Source organism: Carassius gibelio, chromosome B15 (assembly GCF_023724105.1).
Source record: "Carassius gibelio isolate Cgi1373 ecotype wild population from Czech Republic chromosome B15, carGib1.2-hapl.c, whole genome shotgun sequence".
Taxonomy (NCBI): Eukaryota; Metazoa; Chordata; class Actinopteri; order Cypriniformes; family Cyprinidae; genus Carassius; species Carassius gibelio.
In genome coordinates this window covers 14,751,592-14,774,586 of record NC_068410.1, presented here as the reverse complement: position 1 = coordinate 14,774,586, position 22,995 = coordinate 14,751,592, and the positions used below count along the sequence as shown (strand labels likewise).

Genomic DNA, 22,995 nt, shown 5'->3' with positions numbered 1-22,995 from the left:
TAGATGGAGTGGAATTTCCTTATATGGGTCCTGAGGGCACGTTTGCCAGAGGAGCGCGCGCTCCCGTATAGCAGAGCAGAGAGAGGCTGAGCACAGACAATCACTGATCAGAGCAAGAGCGTCGCAAAATGTCACAAAAGGAGTGTGTTTTTGGTTGCCAGGGCAAGACAACCCTGCACAGATTACCAAAGAAAAAACAGCATTAAGGGACCAGTGGATGGAGTTTATTTTTACAGAGCATCAGCGGAGTTGTGCAAGTGTTTGTGTTTGTTCCCTGCATTTCGAAGATGCTTGTTTTACAAACAAGGCCCAGTTTGACGACGGATTTGCGTATAGTTTATTTCTTAAGGATGATGCAATCCCAACGAAAAAGGGTCACGATCGTGTGTTGGAACCACAGGCGGTGAGTAAAACTGCTTAAAATATCTCTGCCTCCTTGTTAGTGCGTCCACCTCCCATGCCGGAGACCCGGGTTCGAGCCCTTTGGAGCGAGTCGTTGCTGCTGCTGCTCTCGTTCAGTTTCAGCCTCGGGATCTGATTCTGGATCATAAATAAACGGCTGAATCTGACTGTTAGCCATGGTTTGTTTTGGATGATGTTTTTTTCCTCAAGGTAATGTCACAGCTTCCAAACGCTTTCAACGCAAAAGCCTACTGGCGCTCGTGATTCTTTAGCTCCGCCCACACGTCACGCCTCCAGCCGGTCGTGTTTTTCCAGGAAAAATCAGTACAGACTATCTTTCTCTAATGAATATAATAAAACTAAAGACTTTTTGGAGTTATTAAGGATGCAGTACTACTCCATAGGTACTCAAGATTAACAGGATATTGAGTGAAAACGAGCATTTCACCCCCCCTTTAACTAATGTGGAAATAACGTAAATGAACTTTGAAAGTAAGTTAAAAGAAAGACTACCACTAAAATCCATTTCCTATCTCATGTAATCACTTGATTAGTGTTTCGACCACGGAAAGATGTCAATATAACATCTTGTAATCAGTGCCACGTAACTTAACATTTAAAAACATATTTGGAGACCATAAACCTGCTGTCAGCTAGATAAATTAACTCTGGAGAGGAGCATTTTGCTAAATATATGAACTATATAACACATATTCTTTAGTGTCTAATTTAATAAATCTGTTAAGTTTTTATGACAGCTCCTACTTAAATGTTTATATTTGCAAGAAATAAATTGGAAGAGAAATAAACTGAAGTAATTGTCACTTTTTTATTATAAAAAATGAATTGAGCATAATGTAACCATTTCTATACAAATCAGTTAATTTTGCATGCACATTTTACAGAAATAGCTGGGAGACTTTTTTCTGTTGCTGTTTTGTACTTTACCTGATATATCTCCAAAATAATCAACATTTAATAGTAAATCGAATAGGAAATTGAATCGAAATGTTGTCAATCAGAATGGAATCATGAAATTTGTGTCAAAACCCAGCCCTACAACTTACTGTATACAATGTAAACCATTTATAGCTTACATATATTACTTCCCCATATCCAACGATAATGGCTACTTCAAGACAATTTACAAAATCCCCACATCTTACAAACTAAAGTTATTAGCCCCATTTCCTGGCCTCAGCTCCCTCCAGTCTCCACATGCCATATGCCACTTCAAGCGGCAGAAAGGACAGATAAAGTGGCGGCACACAGGTTCCATGCAGCTCGCTGTGCATCTGTTAAGGCAGCCAGCCCGCCAAGGGGCCCCCGTCAACAACATCAGAGCACGAGGAAGGAGGCTGATTGGGAGATATTGGGGGAGGAATGACATAAACTGCTTAAACACCCTCTCCTCTGGCCACTCAAGCCCTTTCCCTCCTTTTCTCCCCTGTTTGATTAGTTCAGAGGGGGAGTGTTTGAGCTCTGTGAGGGAACATGTGCCTGTTGGCAGCCTCCAATGGAATAAACTTTCCCTTGAGACTAATGAGTGAGACGAGATGGACGTCTTGTCATCATACTTGTGTTGAAGAGAAACAGTGGTGGTGTGTTAGTAGGTGCCATATATATATATATGGCATTACCAACACGGATTTGCTTCTATAAAGTATAGATTTATGAAGCAAATCTGAAGCACTGTTAGACAAAAACACCTGTTGAATAAATAGTTCCCCAAAAACTGCATCACTTCCTCACCAAAATATTGTTCTAAAGACACTCTTGCTTTGAGGAACCCAAAAGAAAATGATTAAAGAATTAAAATCTCCATAATAGTGGTCCATGCATGATATTTAAAGTCTTCTGAAGCCATATGATGACTTTGTTTAATAATTTATTATGCAACTCAAATCAAATATGGCACCTGAGATGTATGTCACTGTATTGTGAATGATGACTTAAATTTATATAAAGCAATTTGGAGACTTTCCGGATCGATTACCGCAATGTTACTAGGTCCCCGACCCGGGTTCAATTCGGTAATCAATTCCGGGACGTGGTTGCTTTCACACAGAAGGCGACCAGGCAATGTTACGGGAATATTGCGGGTCCGACGTGCAGTGTGAAAGGGACATAAGAGAACTAGATACAGTTCATGGTGCGTGCTTTTGTGACATTTTGGCACATTGGACACCAAAAACAACAACATTGGGAACTGAAAAATGTATTTTTGTGTTCCATGGAAAAAATAACCACAAATTTTTGGAGAAAAGTTTGGGGTTGGTTATTTTTTTAACTGGTTTCTTATGCTGAACAAGGCTGCATTTATTTGATTAAAAATACAGTAAAGACAGAAACATTGTGAAATATTACAACTTAAAATAACAGCTTTCTATATGAATATATTTTAATTTATTCCTGTGATGGCAAAGATACATTTTCAGTATTATCAACAGTTGTGCTGCTTAATTTTTGTGGAAACAGGTGCATTTGTTGAAAATAAATAAAAATAAATAAAGTTTACTTGAGATACAAAACCTCTTTTCTGTTATTTTTGATAAAAAATTAATTAAATTAAATAATTTAATCTTTGAATGGTAGTGTAGAGTTACCATTTCTTTTGCTTTTTGTATGATTCTAGATAAAGTTTATCCTCTTCACATCCACCTCAGTCACCTTTTAAACTGTTAAACCTGTCAAACTGGCACATCTGTCCCAGGATAAGTACTTCCTTCTCCACTAGACCAAGATCAATACAAAGGGTGAACAGTTGCAGAAACCGTTACCAAGACTGATCCAAGACGACACCGGAAAAGCAAAGAACAACTGGGTGCACTTTGAAGAGTCTCTTGTGCTAACCTTGTTTGTCAGTGTAAATGCGAGGAGTCCCATTGTTGCTTCACAGAGGGTCTGTGGCTCTCTGGAGGGATGTCCATTGAGTCTCCAGCAAGGAGGGAGGGAGAGGAAGATCGATGGCTAGGCCTCTGGACACAACAAAGGCCTCCTTTAATCCTGCACTGGGTTAGCATATGCTTCGCTAGTTTGCCAAAGGCCATTACTCAATTGCCTTTCTTCCATCCCTTTCTTTGGAAGCCTCTTGCTTTTTTCCTCCCTGTCAATCGCTCCTTTCTTCATCCGTGAAAAGTGGTCTTTAGGTGCGGCTCCTGTCTCACTGCTGTTATATGGGGATCTAACTGTCCTGTGGATAGAGTACCAAGCCTAAGCTTGTGTTTTCTTGGGTCATCTACAGCTCGCCATTTGTTTGTTTTAGGTTTTGGAGGCTTTTTGTGCTTGAGGATGAAAAAACGGTTCTGAATAACCTATTCCTCCCTATAACAAGGCCAACTCTACAGTCTACCTGGAACTTAGACTGTTAGAGTAACATTAGAGGTTTAATTTATTTTCACATCAAATATGAATTCATTAAAGGAATATGGGGAAAAAATGTTGAGCTAACAGTAAATTTTTTAAAGAAACTGATACTTTTATTAAACAAGGGTGCATTAAATTGATTAATAGTTACTAGGGATGGGAAGATTCCCAGATTTGCTCGGTGCATCGGGATAAAAAGTTGATGGAATGCATCAGTTTAAAAAGTGGGCATTGGCTACAAGTTAGGAATGTAACCATTAACCGCAAGCCGGTTAAAATCTATTCAAATATGTGACAACTGAGATCGGTTGAGATGCCAAACAAATCGCAATTCAATTAGAGAGGTAGGAGTTTATATGAATGTATGTCCTAGTTGGAATTTACTGTCTTGAGAAAAGTTACGAGAGCGTCACGTCGCAACAAAATACAATAGAACTCATTATAATCAGTGATTATAATAAGTGGATGCGGCGCAGCGCGGCAAATCCCAGAAATAAAACTGCTGACTCATTCTATTTATGACGTGCTGACACAACATTCAAATGATTAGCAGTGCTTTGTCACATCCAGTGTAGACACGATGTGACAGCAAAAACTTGGCGAATGTGAAGTAAAGAAAAGTGGACACTAAAAATAGATGATTCAAACGTGAATGGACTGAACAGTTTTAAGTTAGTGAGTGACTGAGTGATACCATTTCTGATATTGTTGTTGGTTCGCAGTTCACAGTTTAAACAAGTTTGCTTTAGCCTAATCTATTTTCAAGATCTGAGGTAAAATATCTATTGTTGCTTTCACTATGGTTATAAAAATCATGCAAAATGATATTAAAAATCACATTAGAAACTTTTAACATTGAATAAAGCACATAATCCTTACCTAAGATTATCACCGTCATATTTTGTTGGTCCTGCCATAACATCGCAGAAAAAAAAAAAAAAAAAAAAAAAAACTTTTTTCACGTGTCACGGATGGTTAGGACAAAAACTGCATGGAAAAGATTTTTTTTTTTTTTTTTTTTTTGCATTGAGTCACGTCTGGTTGGGACACATGGTGTAAAAGTTTGATACCATCAACCAGTCCAGGTAAGTTTCCCAGCATAAGTTGCCAGTGACTAAACTTGATCTATGTTAAATTCATTTGACAGCGATTCATACGAACTGAAAAAAGCCTTATGAAACGGGCCTTGAGGCATTAGAAGTGATCATATTTTTTCCATTGCATTGGATCGCATTGTATTGAATTGAATCGAAATCGGATCGCACTGTATCGTAACAGGGGTGAATCGTATCAGATCACACCGGTAGCTGCTTCATATGTATTGTATCGTTGACTATGGATCGAGATGCATATCGTATCTCAAGTCATGAGATCCTCATCCCTAATAGTTACAGTAAACACATTTATAATGTTACAGATTGTAACTACTTGCGTTTCAAATAAATTGAGTTCATTTAAAATTGACCCACTTTCAACAAGATATTAAGCAGCACAACTGTTGTCAACATTAATAACAATAAATAATACATTAGAATGATTTCTGAAAGATCACTCGACACTAAAGACTGGAATAATGACTGCTAAAAAAATCTGCTCTGCATCACAGGTATAAATTGAATTTGAAAGGGATAGTTCACCCAAAAATGAAAATTCTATCATTAATTACTCATCCTCACATCGTTCCAAACCCGTAATACCTTTGTTCATCTTCAGAACACAAATTAAGATATTTTTGATGCATTCCAAGAGCTCTCTGCGACATCCCATAGACAGCAAGGATCCTAAAATGATCAAGGCTCAGAAACGTAGCAAGGAGATCAGTAAAATAATCCATGTGACATCAGAGGTTCAACCGTAATTTTACGAAGCTTCAAGAATACTTTTTGTTGTGCAAATTAAACAAAAATTTTATTCAACTTTATTCAACAATTTATCCCCTCCATGCCACCTTGTAGTGATATGGAGAAAAAAAGTATTCTTGTAGCTTCATAAAATTACGGTTGAACCACTGATGTCACATGGATCATTTCAACATTTGCCAGGTTTCTGAGCCTTGATTGGTTTAAGGATCCTTGCTGTCTATTGGATGTCTCAGAAATCTCTCGAAACGCATCAAAAATACCTTAATTTGCATTTTGAAGATGAACAAAGGTATTACGGGTTTGGAACGACGTGAGGTTGAGTAATTAATGACAGAATTTTCATTTTTGGGTGAACTATCCCTTAAACATACATTCAAATAGAAAACAGTTATTTTAAAATTCACAATATTACAAGTACTATTTTTGATAAAATAAATAGCCTTGGTGAGAAAGCAAGTTTTACTAATAAGTGAAGTGAAGTGAAGTGAAGTGAAGTGAAGTGACATTCAGCCAAGTATGGTGACCCATACTCAGAATTTGTGCTCTGCATTTAACCCATCCGAAATGCACACACACAGAGCAGTGAACACACACACACACACTGTGAGCACACACCCGGAGCAGTAGGCAGCCATTTATGCTGCGGCACCCGGGGAGCAGTTGGGGGTTCGATGTCTTGCTCAAGGGCACCTAAGTCATGGTATTGAGGGTGGAGAGAGAACTGTACATGCACTCCCCCCACCCACAATTCCGTCCGGCCCGAGACTAGAACTCACAACCCTTCGACTGGGATTCCAACCCTCTAACCATTAGGCCACGACTTCCCCACATTATAAACAGAACGGTATCACCTATTGGTGTGGACGCTAGTTACTGTTGAAGATGTGAAGACTTTTTTAAAAGTTTTCCTTTGAGTTCTCAGGTTTATGAGATCCATGACTGGCAGACTAAAAAGGGATTACAGAGATAACCGAATAAACCCAATGCCTTCAATGGAAAGTGAGCTTTCACACCTGAGCATTACACAAACCCTCCCATTTTTATTTCCTGATTATTGTTGTTGTTATCGGTTGGTGATGAAATCTTTGCGTGTTTAAGCTCAAGCAAGTCAACCCCTCCTCCTGACACATTTCAATCCATGCAGTACCACTGAAAAAACAAGACTACACTTGTTGACGGGTGTTGATGGGTGAACCTGTCGTTATATTTCACTCCACACATTACACCAGTAACACAAGTACGAAACCATGCGGTTTCTAAAGTTTTAAACAAACAGACAAAGAATTATTTTTGGTCTCGGTGATGTGATCTAATAAAAACAACGGTTTGTGACTACATTAATTATATCGCTGGCCAGTTGCCATCTCGTACAAATTGAGTGATGCAGGTTTTGATAGGGGGTGGGTTGGTGCAGGATGTGCATATAAGTGTCTTCTACTGAATGCCGTCACTTGGCAAGGCAGAAAAGGTTTTTTGGAGGCACGCCTGTTTGCCTTGTCCCCTCTCCCTGAGGACGGCACTTATCAAGGGTCCACTCTTCATCTCCACACTGGCCTTCTGCTGTGTTAGGGAGGGTGAGGATGGGCCCAGGAGGCAAAAAAACCTGCTTCTCCACTCCCTTGAGGGAGTAGGCGTTTCACCTCGGTCCCTTAAGTAATCATGGGCCTTCGTTATGACATTAAAAGCTATAAGAGCTTTAATGTTTGACAGCAGCGCTTTGGGCTAAGAGGTAATAAATCAGGGATGGGGGGGGGGCACATCAGGGAATGCGCAGAATTAATTATGTAATTATGATAACAGTGTGCAATCACGTAGAGAAAGCGAAAGCAGCCTGCTATCTCAATTGACATCAGCAGTGAATGAAAAGCGCAGGTGGTCTGCATTTACCGCTGTTAAGTGGCGTCTCTACTTTTACTCTATTAATGATAATGCTCTGAAGATGGCATATCTGTACTCGATGGTGCTATAAATACATCAAAGTCAAATAACCACATAAAACTCACCATATAACCAAAGCCATTTAACAAACAGGAAGCCAAACTTAAAGGAACAGTACACCTTAATAAATAAATAACATAATGCAATTATTGTTAACTCTACTGTTCAAACATTTTCACTAATTTTTTCGTTTTATTTAGCACAGATGCATTTAATTGATCAAAATTGACAAAAACAATTATAATGCTGCAAATGATATAAATGTAAACTAAATGTGGTTCTTCCGAACTTTTGAATTATCAAAGAATCCTGAAAAAGATGCATCTCAGTTTCCACAAAAACATTGAGAAGTAACTGTTTTTTTTTTATATTGAAAATAAAAATAAATGTTTCTTGAGCAGCAAATCAGCATATCAGAATGATTTCTGAAGGATCACGTGACCAGTGGTGGACAGTAACGGAGTAGCTTTACTTCGTTACTGTACTTAAGTACATTTTTCAAGTATCTGTACTTTACTGGAGTAGTTTTATTTTGAGCAACTTTTACTTTTACTTCACTACATTCCAAAGCATAAAATCGTACTTTTTACTTCACTACATTTCATAAAACATATCGTTACTCCCTATAATATATCACGTGCTCCGACACGCAGAAGCGATGTCTGATTCATCATGAACGAACTGAGTCTTTTCAAAATATACTTTTAAATCGGATCGCGAATCGCACCAAACGATTCGTTTACGAATTAGAATGATCCGATTGCAGCTGTTCTGGAGTCGACCACTCACTGATTCAAATGAACCGTTTAGTGCGAGTCTCTCCAGAAGTAAGAACCGGGAGATCTTGTGAGCGCGCGTGCGTCTGATGTTGCTAAAAGTAAGTTATGTCGAAATTTTGGATTAATTATTGTAACTGAAAATCATATTTAGGTCAAAACTGTCAGTTGTTTGGGAACTAAATCCGTTGTAAAGAGTGATCTATTTAAGCCCACTGAAATGCTCGAGTGCAGACGATGCAGACACATCAATTGTACGTAAAAAAAACAACAACAACAAACCCCCCCCCCCCCCCCCATAAAATAACACAGATTAAATACAATAACTCATGCACGTTCAATTTCACCGCTGCCGTAATGTTAACAGTTTTATTAAAATGTCCTATGTTACGTCTGTTTTTATATTGTTTATCGACAGTAACTTTATACATATGTATATTGTTTGGATTAAATAGACGAGTAGACAGACATGAATGTTCATCGTACTGAAAATAAGTAAATATTGTTAGCTGATGCTAACTGTCTAGCTAACAAGCTTGTTAGTGCTAAATTGATGTAATTTTTATAATGTCCAAATATTTTTATTCAGCCACATATATATATATAGATTACATCTGGTTAGAAAAGAAAGGATGTAATGTTCAGAACATGGTAACTACAGTAATTATCAGTGGGAAGAGATGCACCCGTTTGGCCTGGGGTGTTTTTAAACCACAGACAAGATTTGAGAAGGAAAAAATCATTATGAAATTTGTTTTATTATTTTTTTCCTTAAAATGTTCTTCCTAACTCCAGGCCTTATTATCATGTCATACAGTACAGACCAAAAGTTTGGACACACCTTCTCATTCAAAGAGTTTTCTTTATTTTCATGACTATGAAAATAGTAGATTCACACTGAAGGCATCAGAACTATGAATTAACACATGTGGAATTACATATGGAATTATATACATAACAAAAAAGTGTAAAGCTGAAAATATGTCATATTGTAGGTTCTTCAAAGTAGCCACCTTTTGCTTTGATTACTGCTTTGCACACTCTTGGCGTTCTCTTGATGAGCTTCAAGAGGTAGTCACCTGAAATGGTCTTCAACAGTCTTGAAGGAGTTCCCCGAGAGATGCTTAGCACTTGTTGGCCCTTTTGCCTTCTGTCTGCGGTCCAGCTCACCCCTAAACCATCTGGATTGGGTTCAGGTCCGATGACTGTGGAGGCCAGGTCATCTGGTGCAGCACCCCATCACTCTCCTTCTTGCTCAAATAGCAGACCAAACAATCTTGTCAAATACTCTCTTGATGCCTTCAGTGTGACTCTACAATTTTCATAGTCATGAAAATAAAGGAAACTCTTTGAATGAGAAGGTGTGTCCAAACTTTTGGTCTGTACTGTAACTTTGATGTTCTGTAAAACAACTAACTTTAAAATACTTTTTTCTTACTGGTGAAAATCAGATGGTCATCTCTGTTTTCTCTCAGGTACATCACAGTGTAAGCTTCACAGTGAACATTACTCTAATCAGCGTAGTCCATATCAACAACAAAAATATCTTGACTCCATATAGTGGTTATTTTGGAAAAAATCCCTGGTATTTTGAGCAGTAGGATTATAAAAAAAATGTGCTAATATAAAATTAAATTAAGTAGCATATATAAAATTGCAAACATCTATCTTGCAGTACTTTTTTACTTAAGTACATAAAAAATTGAGTACTTTTGTACTTTCACTTGAGTAAAATTGAAAAAGGAGTACTTTTACTTTTACTGGAGTAATATTTGACCATATGTATCTGTACTTTTACTCAAGTACTTGATTTGTGTACTTCGTCCACCACTGCACGTGACACTTAAGACTGGAGTAATGATGGTGAAAATTTAGCTTTGCATTACATGCATACATTATAATATTTCATAATATTGCTGTTTTTTCTGTAGATACTTCTTTCAAAAACTTTTTAAAAAATCGTACTGACCACAAACTTAAAAGGAGTGAATTTCCCATTTATATTTAAGTTAAATACAACAGAGTTTCTAGCTAAAAAACAAACAAACAAACAAAAAAAAAAAACTGACGTCAAACGTAAAATTTCTGTTTTGAAATATGGACATTTTTTAAAACTTCAGTGTGTTTTACAGGTCACAGGAAAGTCATAGAGGTCTGAAACAACGTAGCGCTTAATAAACAGGTACAATCAAAGTGAATTTCTATTTGTATGTGAACTATCCAATTAAAATGGAAAAAAAGAGGCACAAACCTCATAATTAAAACCCCAAATTAATAGTCAATGCAGCATCAATGAATGCAATAAAATAACTGCCAATGTGAACTGGCACATGCACTGCATGTCACTGGTTAAGGGCCAATCCGGGTGTGTGAGAGATTGATGCTTGCAGGAGTCATGTGCAGAGGCTTGGTCCTATAAAACATTTGGTTGTGAAGTGGGCTGACACCCGCTGGCACTGGGTAAAAGGTGCTGCATGGCACCAGAAATCAATCATGTGCCATGCTAACTGACAGGTGAACAAACACACAACAAGCAGGCCAGAAGGGATCTCATCTGCTAAAAAGGGCTGTGTAACAGGGCGAATAATACTCTGCTTTCAAAAGGAGGGAGAATAACAGCATTTTGCACTTGTAGACTAAAGGTCTACAAATAATGGAGTTCTCTTTTTTTTTGTCATGCCAACTTCCTCCTGAGCTTTGAGCTATGCATTCAGTGGCTTTAAACCCACTTAAATGGTCTTATCAATTAGATGAAAGTCTATATGTAGAAATAAAATGCCCACCACGATAGGCCCTCAGCTCGGGTTATTACATTAAGGTTACTTTTTAATACAGCTTGAAAAGCCTCTGTAAGAACATGAAATGTCCAAACCAATTCATAACCGCCTCAGAGCATAAGGTGTTCAGATAAGGGGAGGACTTACCATTATCAAACTCATCTGGAATCTGGAAAAAACAAAAAACAAAAAAAAAGAACAGATGAGGTGAGATACAAGCAGACATGTTTTCAATGCACACTGGTACATCAAGTCATCACATGTGAGTATGAGTATAAGAGAGTGCTTGCACACACACTAGAAATACAACAACAAATTAGCAGTAAACCGTTCGATAAAACTCCTTTGATTCTTCCAGACTGACTGGAAAAATAATAATTATTTCATTTCCCATTTTATTTTCTAGTTAAAGTTTTAATAATTTTGTTTTGCTATTTTACTAGTTTTTTAATGCTTTTTTTTTTAAATATGTATATATTACATCTTTTATTTTATTTTTTATTATTTCAGTAATGTTGCTTTGGCAGCTAGCTAAATAGTTAAGTTATAATGTTTAGTTCAAGCTTTGGTTTAGTTATCTATAATACTTATAATACATGTATTCTACAATACTACTGAACATGGCACATCAGGCACAGCTAAAATACCTTTTGGCATACTGTCAGATTAAATGTACACATATATAGTTCTTTAATCTTAAAATAACAATACACATTGGTCCACCAATAAGTGTCAAACCAATTAATATTCAGCTGCATGCCAGCAGGTTCTGATCCTCTTAAGGGTCCAGGACCCCACATGCTCTCTGGTGGGACGGCTCACAGTACAACATGGGTAAAGGGCCTGTTTCTAACCCCTGTCATTCATTGTACAGAAACCACTCTAGCGCCCTCCACTGGACAAAACACACCCAGTATAAAAGAAACAAAGGGCCAAGTGCGATTTTAAGCTGAAGCCGGGGAGAATTCAAGCCTCATTTTTCTGGTTTATCACATGAACACAACACTCAATCATACATGTTAAGTGAGAACACAAAATAGACATAAGTGGAGTTAAGAAAAGCAACACCTTATTAAACATGAAGAACACACACTGCCCCCTGCTGGTGAAGTATATTTCTGCACCTTACCAGACTACAATCAATCATGTTGCTTCTGTGAAACTAAGATTATTTGAGCGCTCTCTCTCTCTCTCTCTCTCTCTCTCTCTGTGTCTGTGTCGGTGTGTGTGTGTTTTCAACATGCTGCAAAGTGTTCTTCCACAGAAGAAAGACATTTAAACAGGTTTAGAATGACATGAGGATGAGTAAATGATGTTTGAAGATGAAGAGAGATTTTTGTTTATATTAACAAAGCCATCTTTATATTAAAAAGCCCCAAAACGCAATGGATAAACTACATGGTTATGGAACTTTATTTTACCTATCTATTTTAGCTATGAATTTGTATTTATATTTGTATTCTGGGAAGCCCCAGCCACTGAAGATGAAAGCTCTGTAGCCATACAGAGTGCACTGTACTCATTATCTACCCACAAACACACTGCTATTCAACATACATTAGTATATGGTGCTGAAAATTCAGCTTTGAATTTCAAGAAATAAATTATACATTGTTAAAATATAAAGTATAATGATATTTCACTTTATTATGGTTTCAACTGTATTTTTACTCGAATAAATGCAGCCTTGGTAAACACAAATAAATTATTTAAAAATCGGTTTTATAATCCTACTGACCCCAAACATTTGAACAGCTATTTAAATGTATCTGTTAATATTCCTCACCAGCATTAGAGAATATTTGAATTGAAAGCCTTGCAGGAAATGCTGCACACGCTGAAGCACCGAAACAAACCCCAACCTACATCCAATTCTGTTCCATGAGAAGAGGATTCAGCCTTTGCTCTCACGCTATCACCTCCCTTAAGTGCCCTTCAATTAAAAACTTTGGCTGTAAGAAATGGCACCCTGAAGCCTGGCACACTCCACATATATCTCCAACAAGGTCGTAACTACATGTGAAGTGTGCCCAGTTTCTTCACTCATCCAAAAGGCAAGCAAGCCAAAAGGGTCATTCAACTAAGGAAGTGTAGACAACAAACATCACCACACTGTGCTAAGTGTGTCCTTCAAGTCACTTGTTTCTGCAAGACTTTATTAAAAGGGTTTCATTCACATGACAAATGCTGGATAAACAGTCCGTTTGAAGGTTATGGCTTTGGTGAAGGTTCCTGTTTTCAAAACTGTCCTTGAGCTAAAGTCTAGCATAAAATCCTCTATTGCCCTTGGAAATTACAACAGGCTGCCACTTATTTTGTAAATACCTAAATCACGTAAAAAGTGTGCTAATGTCAAATGTGTAACAGTGGGAGATCAAACAATCCCTTCATGTGGGTTTTCCTAACACTTTACCCGACTGAATGATCTTTTGAGGACGTCTAATAACTAAAAGACTGAGGTGCGAGCCATGTCCAAAATATTGTGGCAGGGTGACAAGACCTTCTGGCAAGAAGTCTAATAAGTCAAGTCTCGCCGATGTCTTCAGCATGAGAAGTGTGACTCAGCATTGAAAGGTCTGGCACACTTCATTCACAAGTCTTACGACATCTCAACCGCCTGAGAAGTGTGCCCTGTTCAAAGTGACCCACAGCCTACAGGACCTCCAGTGACAGACATGTGAAGAACTAAAGCTTCCAGGCAGCAATCTTCCCGAGGAAACACCTCAAGCCTTTACACATAGCACACTGATGTAAAAGGGAAGCCTTTAAAGGGATAGTTCCTCCAAAAATGTCTAAGAGCCTGGAAACTACTGCGATGTTTCAAAATGATTGTAAATGTCAATCATATTGGCATATGGCCAGGAACTGTGGAATCTGTTTCAGCCATTGTTGGAATAAAATAAATAAATATTTATTTTACTTGTTTATAAAAAATAAACAAGGTAAAAGGTATTATGCCCTCGCATAATAAATAAATGAAATGGTACTATATATATATATATAAACTTTACCCAGGAACTAGGGACTTCGGGCTGGTATTTGGTGTGTTTCTACTGCAGGAACCAGTAACTAAAAGTTCAGGGTAAAAAAATGCCCCTCAGAAACTTCCTGCTGGCGAAGTGGTACTTTTTCAAAGTTCCGGAACTTTTGGGGGCGGAACATGCTGATTGGTTGAATTCAAGCAGCATTGGTTGAGTTCAACCACCATTTCAGGCGAGAATGTAGTTGTTTAAAACTCAAATCTGTGGTTTATTTATAAAGACAGCGCCTATTTAAAAATGTGTTTTGCCGATCTGGGAAACGGTGAGCTCCATGCGGCCAGCGGGAGCTCAGTCCTCATCTATCCGCCGAGAGCAGCCTGACCTCGGCTAGACCTTCTGATGTGTGCCGCTGGCTCTGATGTCTCTTTAGTGGTTAAACATAAAATATAATTAGTTTTGGGTAAATCTAACAGGTTATCTTTTGTCTGTATTCAATTTTTCGAAATGTTAAAATGAAAAAAAAAAAAGTAAAAAAAAAAACAAATTTATATAATATTTCGTTTCATTGTAATGGACGTATATATACACATATCCCTGAACTACGTACATTTCTGCAGCTGTTATTATGTTTAAATGAAAACAAAAGGGGGCAGTGGTATTTGATATCCTACTTCGTTTTATTGTAAATATACAGTGCGGAAAATTGCAGTAGTCAAGGCGAGCTGACTGATGTTAGCAAGTACACTGCTGTTTACAGATTTACCGGACTTGCGTCTTCACGGACATCACACTCCCAAGTCGAATGCACAAAGTCTGAACTACCGCGGATGCAAGTCCAAAATCAGCGTACTTTGTATTGAGAAACGCACGCAGATCTATGTCACCAGCCTATTTGCTTAATCTTCCCAGTTCTTTAGACTGCGGTGGAAATCCAGAAAGCAACAGGTCTGGGGGGAAAAGTTCCTTTTACAAATGTTCCGGGTAATTTTGGTGGAAACGTGGCATTACATTTAAAAGCAAAGAGTTCTGAAAAAAAAAAAAAAAACCAGACAAAAGCTTGTCTATGGGAAGAGAGACAGGTTTCCAGTCCCACGCTGTCACCTAATTGACATCCAACTGGAGTGGGTAGAGGTGACAATTTTGACAACAAAAGATCTGGCACACTTCACATTTTGTCTCCTATACGGTCGTATGCACATGTTAAAGTGTGCCTTTTGAAATAAGTGAAGAAAGCAGACCAGGAGAGGTGGAACCAGCTAACAAGAGTGTTCCCGTGCAAACACCTTAGCCCAGCACATGCCACAGTTTAAAGAGAGCTCGAAAGGTGTTTGGTTTATAGAGCACAGCAGCAATGAGGTGACACCTGTGATCATCACACCCCTCGTGCTGTGAGAAGTGTGTCTGCGCAGTGGACAGTGACCAGAGGTCTGAAAATGAACACCTTAAGAGTTGGGTCTAAATCACACAGTTAGGATACCAAGCAAACCCAACTTTTCCAATATGAATAAAATGATCCTACAAATGTATTTATAGAAGCTCACATTACTAAAGAAATATGTGAGAAATTGCTTTAATAGTCAAAAAACCAAGACCTTTGATACAATTTGATCTTTCAACTAATCTACTTTGCAACAACCAGACAAGCTATGGGAACCAATAATACCATTGTTTATGGTATAACTTCCTACAAAATAAAATCCCCTGGGTTTGATATATTGTGTGTTGAAATGGCAATCATACATTTCTAGGTTTGGTGTCTGGGGTCACTATGATATGGCATAAAATTATAGTCCTTTTGTGACAATGAACATTAATCATACTTTTAGTTCTCCAAAGCATTTGAATTTATTTTATATACTTGATATCTGTTAATCTATTCATTCAACCAAGCAAGCATTTACATTTCTCAGGAGTGTATATTTGCCAACTATTTTATAAGCTACTTGAGTAGTGTTAACTATAAACAGTTCAGTGTTTTAAATGCTAGTTAAAATTTGTACAGTAAACAGAACAGGTTGATATATTGGTATTTTTGTTTAAGCTAATAACACCAAAGCATGCCAGTTTGACTTCCTCTTTGGTAACTTCATTATAATGCATCAGGTATCATCAACTAACAATGAATATAGCTTTTATATCTTTATTTAACATTAACCTAGATTAGACTTTAGAGATTTGAGAATTTTAAAATGCATTCTGAGCCAAATGTGCAGCAAAAGGGTAGCAAAATAGTGATTTAAATGTCTTTTATTTTTCTTAAATGCATTGACACTTACACATTTCAATAGCATTTTCATTAAATACCCCACAATAATGTGGTTTAAGTCAAAGTGGATGTGCAAATGCATGTCGAGCCAATCAAGACTCGGAAACAAGATGCACAATAGGTCAATATTAACCATTAATCAAATGCTTTTCACCTGCCTCAACATCTAAATTTAGGCTATTGTAATTTTTCTCATAATTTGCCTATCCAAAGTCCATTTTACGTAAATCATAACTTGTTTTTAGAGCTAACATATCTTTTTGGCAGAAAGAATTAAGAAACTGAGGCATATGTAAAACACAGTAATACACCCCAGTTTGGGATTATTACTTTATTAACAAAATTAATACTTTTATTAAACAAGGATGCTTTAATATTCCAACATTCATCAAAAGTGACATTTATAATGTCTCAAAAGATTTCTATTTAAAATAAATTAGTTTCATTTGAACTTTTTATTAAGCAAAGATTCCTGAAAACTGTTTTATGATTTCTACAAAAATATTAAGCAGCACAACTATTTTCTTGAAAATTCAGTTGTACCATTACAGGAATAAATAACATTTAAAATCTATAATTATATATAAAAATAGAAAACAATTGTTTAAATTGTAATAATATTTCTAGGGGTGTCCCCACTAAGGATTTACATAGTTGAATCAGAATTTTCAAAACTTGCCTATAGTCGAATCATATGTGACCCTGGAGCACAAAACTAGTCTTAAGTCACTGGGGGATATTTGTAGCAATAGCAGAAAATACATTGTATGGGTCAAAATAATTGATTTTTCTTTTATGCCAAAAATCATAAGGATATCAAGTAAAAGCAAGTTCCATGAAGATATTTTGTAAATTTCCTACAGTAAATATATCAAAACGTAATTTTTGATTGGTAATATGCATTGCTATGAACTTCATTTGGCGATTTTCTCGATATTATGATTTTTTGTGCCCTCAGATTTCCAAATATTTGTATCTCTGCCAAATTTTGTCCTAATTTTTCTGACTTTGAAGCATAGCCTACTGCCAAACAAAACTCCATCGGATTGCCTAGTTTTATCCAGGCCTGGTTCCAGAATTAAATACTGCGGGTGCTTCAGAAATTGTGCTCTAGCCTCAATTCACATTCATTTCCATGTATATTTTTGTATCGTCCATTGCTCTTTCGAGTTTGAATCCTGCATAAATAAGCACATTTAATTTCTAAACTTTGCAGCATGTAGGTGGCCAAAAAAATTTAAGTTCTATAAAATTCTGAACAGATTAAAGGCTATTGCGTAAAAAGAACAGCACTGCCTTTATAATCACTAAAAGGTTATCCCTTATCTATATCTTGATCTCATTAAGTTTTGTTATAATGAGAGTTCTAAGCTTGCACTGGACAAAATTAAACCTTTTGATTCTCCCCAGAGTGCAAACACAAGTATGCATTAGATATTTTGCCAGATCAGTTTTGCCAATATGATGAAGTGAATAGATAATATCTCAAGCTTTTACATAGGTACCATTCCCAAGCAACCACTGGATCAGCGCCTATATTCACAGCATGCAAAAGTCAAATTAGAACTGGCTGAAATGTTTTGAAATCACTTGTACCCTATCAGAGTATGTGAGCGGAGCGGTGTGAGTGTTTTTTTTTGTTTGTTTTGATTTTTAAGTCAGAGCATCATGAGTACAATTCATGCCAACGACCCGTAATATAACTGCACATTTAGTTAGCTTGATAGAGAGAGATCACTCAAATCAAAAAGAAAGTGAAGGCTATGATGACGGCAATGGACATGAGCAGGAAGTTATAACGGTTAGTTCTTGTTTGTTCCTTCTAGATATATATATAAAAAATGTATTTTTTTTTTCAGTTGAAAGCATGATTTAAACAAGTACTACAACACTTGTTCAGACGCAATTCCTCTCTCAATAATGCATTCAAACAAATCTGTAAGACATGCATCGATCCGTATGTAAAATAAAAACAAAAACGTTTAATTAAAAACTAAATTTGCATACCTTTTAATGCAGACATTTTATTAGCTTGTCATGTAGTAGTAAAACGTTTGCACACTTGTGTTCCAATTAGCCACTATAGCCCCTTTCACACTGCCATTCCAGCAAATACAGGGGTAAAGTGTTCCTGCAATTGTTCCCGGGTCACTAGATTTTGTACTTTCACACTGCCAGTGATGACCCGGTATATGTGCGTGCTTTCACACACAACCCTTGAAGATCCCGTAACGACACGTGACATCAGTGCGTGATGTGTAATGTATGAGTCGAAAACACTAGACACGTTATAGTTTCACTGAAGCAAGCAAACGATCTCGGCGTCAGCGCGGAAAGTGAGGAACTAACTGATCTCTGCTTCATTACAGTTTGCACATATGTTTTCGTTGCAAATGTTGATATTCCTTCAAAACAGCCGGTAAAAGAGTCGCGCGATAACTAGCGTCATCACTTCGACACGGAATTAGATCTGACTTTTGTTCACACAGCACCAGTCCCGGGTCTAACCCCGCAATGTTACTAGGTCCCCGACCTGGGCTCAATTCGGTAATCGATCCCGGGACGTGGTTGCTTTCACACAGAAGGCGACCCGGCAATGTTCCGGAAATATTGCGGGTCCGACGTGCAGTGTGAAAGGGGCTTTTGAAACAATTATTATTATTTTTTTATATAGGTTAAACGTTAATACGTTATGAACAGAAGTTGAACTGTGGTATTTCAAACATAGTGAATTACTTCAGACTTCAGTGTTTCAGATATCAGCGAGCGTGGAGTGGAGCGGGAAATGGTGATCCCGGAGCAGAGTGATTATTTAATGCTCAGAGCGCGGAGGGGAAATTGTTGATGCTCCACACACATACTCTGTAACCTTTACATGATCTAAAAAAGTCCAGTCTTTCACTCTACCTGTGTCAGTCTTGTTAAAGATGTGAATCCCTGCCACCAAGATGCTCCTCTGTCAGTCACAGATTAAGGAATGAGAAGCTTAAATCTGTCACAGGGTTGTTGGATATTAAATTACATTTAAATTAAATTAAATGTATGCATTTAGCAGATGCTTTTATTCAAAGTGACTTACAGTGCATATTTTTATAAAATAAATGAGCATAAAAGACCTTCTGACCCAAGGCATTTGAATTGTAATGTATATAAATGTACAGCTTTTTCTGCTAGAATGTTTTTTTCTTGTCCTCCATTCTTTTAATTTACAGGAAGATGAAAAAAAGTGTGTTAGATCGATCATTAAAGCCAGTCTCTGAGACAAAGAAATATTTACAGTACGGGAACAGGATAAAGGTCTCATGCTCACAATAAGATCACAAGAGCTGAGAACAGTAAAACTCAACCAATATAAAGGACGAGGTGTGCGATCAGGCACCAACGGCCCTCTGAACTCCCGAGATCACACGGACCTGTGAAGTGTGCCCTTACAAGTCAGCTCTAACTTAAGCAGGTAACAAAACAGGACGTCAAAGGTGGAGGTGCTCTTTAAAGTGACCACCTTCCTGAATTCCCACCTCTGGCACATGCCTCCAGACTAGGCATGTTTGGCATCTACCTGTGAAGTGTGCCTCTTTAAAGGTGGGTGGCTTCCAGAAAGATTACAAGACCTTGCTAATTTGAACTTTTATAAGACAAATAAGCTTAAATGCTCATTTATATCTTTAACACCTTAAGTTTGGAATAGAAAGTCAGTACATAATCACACAATTTTCAATTTTGGGTGAAGATGCTGCAATAAATCAATATACAATAAAAATTGACTATGACATTGAGAATTTGAAACAAACAAACAGTCCTTGTCACAACATCATGGTCAAGCTACAATTACAGTAGTACAGGTCTCTTGCATAGGCAAGAGAGGTATCAAATGCAACACCAGCAATCAAAGCAGATTTCACTCCGGTCTCCTGTGAGACTGTCTTTGTGAAGCGAGTCGTTTGAAGTGGGCCACCTCGAGAGGTGCCAGAAGTCTGCTCGCTGAAGAAAGGAAGTGTGTCTTCACACCGATATCTGATTGAACTGTCTGCCAGGCGATTGAGAAAGTGTGCCATGGGCAATAGTGTGGCTTAGAGCTTGTTAAAATTACCATATAAGAATAAAATGGAGGGTAAAGATGGACAGCTGAGAAGTGTTTTGCCATTAACTATCACCATTAAAATACTTTTAATCTGCTAAGCAAATCTTTTCAGCCAATGTGGCATTAACTTTTTTCTCTTTCTTGAGAAGGTGGTGAAATTCTTAGCTCATATTTATAAAAGATCTATGGATGAGTTCAAAACATATGTTCAACTACAGTTTAAAGATTCCTTGGCAAAAATAACTATAAAGTCTTAAAACCTGACTTTATGAAATTTCATGCTTACCTTATTTCCTTGTTCATCCACAGAACTGCTTCCTACATACCAGAAACATTCATTATTTGAGTCATGATTTTAAACTGAGTTTGAGCAAAACAAATTAAATAAAATAATAATAATAATATTTATATAAAAAATTATATACAATAATTATATAAATATAATAAAAAAAAAAAAAATAATAATAATTTTAACTTGCATGCAAAAAACATGTAAAATGATTAGTTAGCTGTAGAAACACAAATAAAATAATATAAATATGCAGGTTAAATAAACATTTACCATTAACGCAACGTAATCCTCCAATGCAAATATATATATATATTTTAAAATTAAAATAAATCACCAGAGTAGCACATGTGACCCTTGACCACAAAACCAGCCAATTTTAAATTAAGATTTATACATCATCTGAAAGCTGATGTATGCGGATTCCATTAATGTATGGTTTGTTAGGATAGAACAGTATTTGGCCGAGATGCAACTATTTGAAAATCTGGAATCTGAAGGAGCATCTAAATATTGAGAAAATTGCCTTTAGATTTTTATTAATTAAGTTCTTAGCAATGCAAAGCATCAAAAATTAAGTTTCGATATATTTACAGTAGGACATTTACAAAACATCTTCATGGAACATGATCTTTAATCTATGTCTTTTGGCTACGATTTTTGGCAAAAAAGAAAAATCAATCATTTTGACCCATACAATATATTTTTGCCTATTTCTACAAATATACACCAGCGACTTAAGTTTTGTGCTCCAAGGTCAAATATATGATGTTTATATTATATATATAACATGCCAGTCAAAAAAGGTTAAAACAATCCAACGATGTTCAAAAAATATCTTCAAACTTGTTATATCCCAATCCATTGGTGCCCACCCTTAGCGTAAGAAATCATCAGACAAACTCACCGAATATGTAGACAATGCCGACTGTGCTTCCAAGTCCCAAAAATCCTGCTAACCGAAGGGCCATCTTCTTAGCATATGCGCTGTTCTCTTTCTGTTTCTTGTCCTCACCCTGTTCATTTTTCTTGTCACCAGAGTCATCACCCTCTGGAGGAAGCTGGCCCTGTGAACGATGTGTCAAAAGCATCCTGCTTTACATTTGTCTGGGATCCTGAGCATTAACTGACTAAACTCAAAAAAGAATAAAATATTACGTTACACAGCAGCCAGTTTGAATACTAATTTCTGTTTCTAATATGCACCAAATCCAATATTTTGAATGGTCTGAGGAGCTGTCACTCAGTCCTTTGACAGACATTTAGCCTTTAGCCCTTATCTGTATTCAACAGTCAAAAGAGGGCTCCTGACTTTGCATGATACAGCTCCAATGTGAAAGTAATAAATAATACATTTAAACAACACTCAATTGTAATGTTGCAATTTTTTTGTATTATGAACACATTTTTTAACCCTATAAAGCATGCATCATATTTGAAACATCAATTTCGAAGGCCTCTAAATTATCATCATGACAACCATAAAACACTGAGGTGATGTATCAAATATGATGCAAAACACATGTAGTTAAAAAAAAAATCGTTTAAAGAGTAAATACACTTCCATTTAAAAGGTAACCGAGTTTTCTGACTATATCATATGGCAGGTTTACAGAAACTCATAGAACGAGCATTTGTGATACCGCTCTGTTCTGTGCCTTCATTTATGCTACATATTCAAGAGTTATTACATGTACTGATTTCTACTGATGATGTGAAAATGTAATTAATGTTACTGCTCTGTCATACATAAATCACGTCTGACTTCATTCAAACCACCACCTGTCAACCTTTACTAACCAGACCTAACCATTTGACAAATTAGGGTCATTTATTCATCACTACACTCAACGCCAAAGTACTAACATGTGAGAATGTACATATTTTTTAATAATTGGCTGTCTAACACCCTGTCATGCAGGAATGTCAGGCGGTCATAGCTGCTCACCTGGCTCTTCTGCTGAAGCCTCTCCTGCAGGATTGCCTGGGCCAGTCCTCCTGTGGCACTGCTACTGGATGTGTCAGTGGAGAGAGACCTGAAAACATCCAGCGCCATGGGGGCTGAGAAGCCTCTGACCCCCTGCCTCAGTCTGAGGAGGCCCCGGCTCGCCCGGACACACATGGGATACACAGACACCGCCGACATCTTGAATATGATGCAGCTAGTGCACTGAGCTCGAGTGGAAAGGACAAACGAGTTTGATTGGTTGCGAATGTTGTGATTGGCAGGCAGAGAGAGCCAATCAGATCCAGGAAC

General features: G+C 37.2%; 1 protein-coding gene across 1 annotated transcript in view; it reads right to left on the bottom strand.

Annotated features, from left to right (window-relative positions):
- LOC127972628 (mitochondrial import inner membrane translocase subunit TIM50-like) overlaps nucleotides 1–22,924 on the bottom strand; it is a 37,079-nt gene extending 14,155 nt beyond the window's left edge. Inside the window, exons 1-4 of the mRNA XM_052576275.1 lie at nucleotides 22,687–22,924; nucleotides 21,646–21,805; nucleotides 20,736–20,767; nucleotides 11,269–11,290 (exon numbers count right to left, since the gene is read on the bottom strand). Coding sequence (XP_052432235.1) covers nucleotides 11,269–11,290; nucleotides 20,736–20,767; nucleotides 21,646–21,805; nucleotides 22,687–22,884 — 412 coding nt within the window. The 5' untranslated portion in view covers nucleotides 22,885–22,924. The remainder of the gene's footprint in view (nucleotides 1–11,268; nucleotides 11,291–20,735; nucleotides 20,768–21,645; nucleotides 21,806–22,686) is intronic.
- Nucleotides 22,925–22,995: the final 71 nt, after the last annotated feature.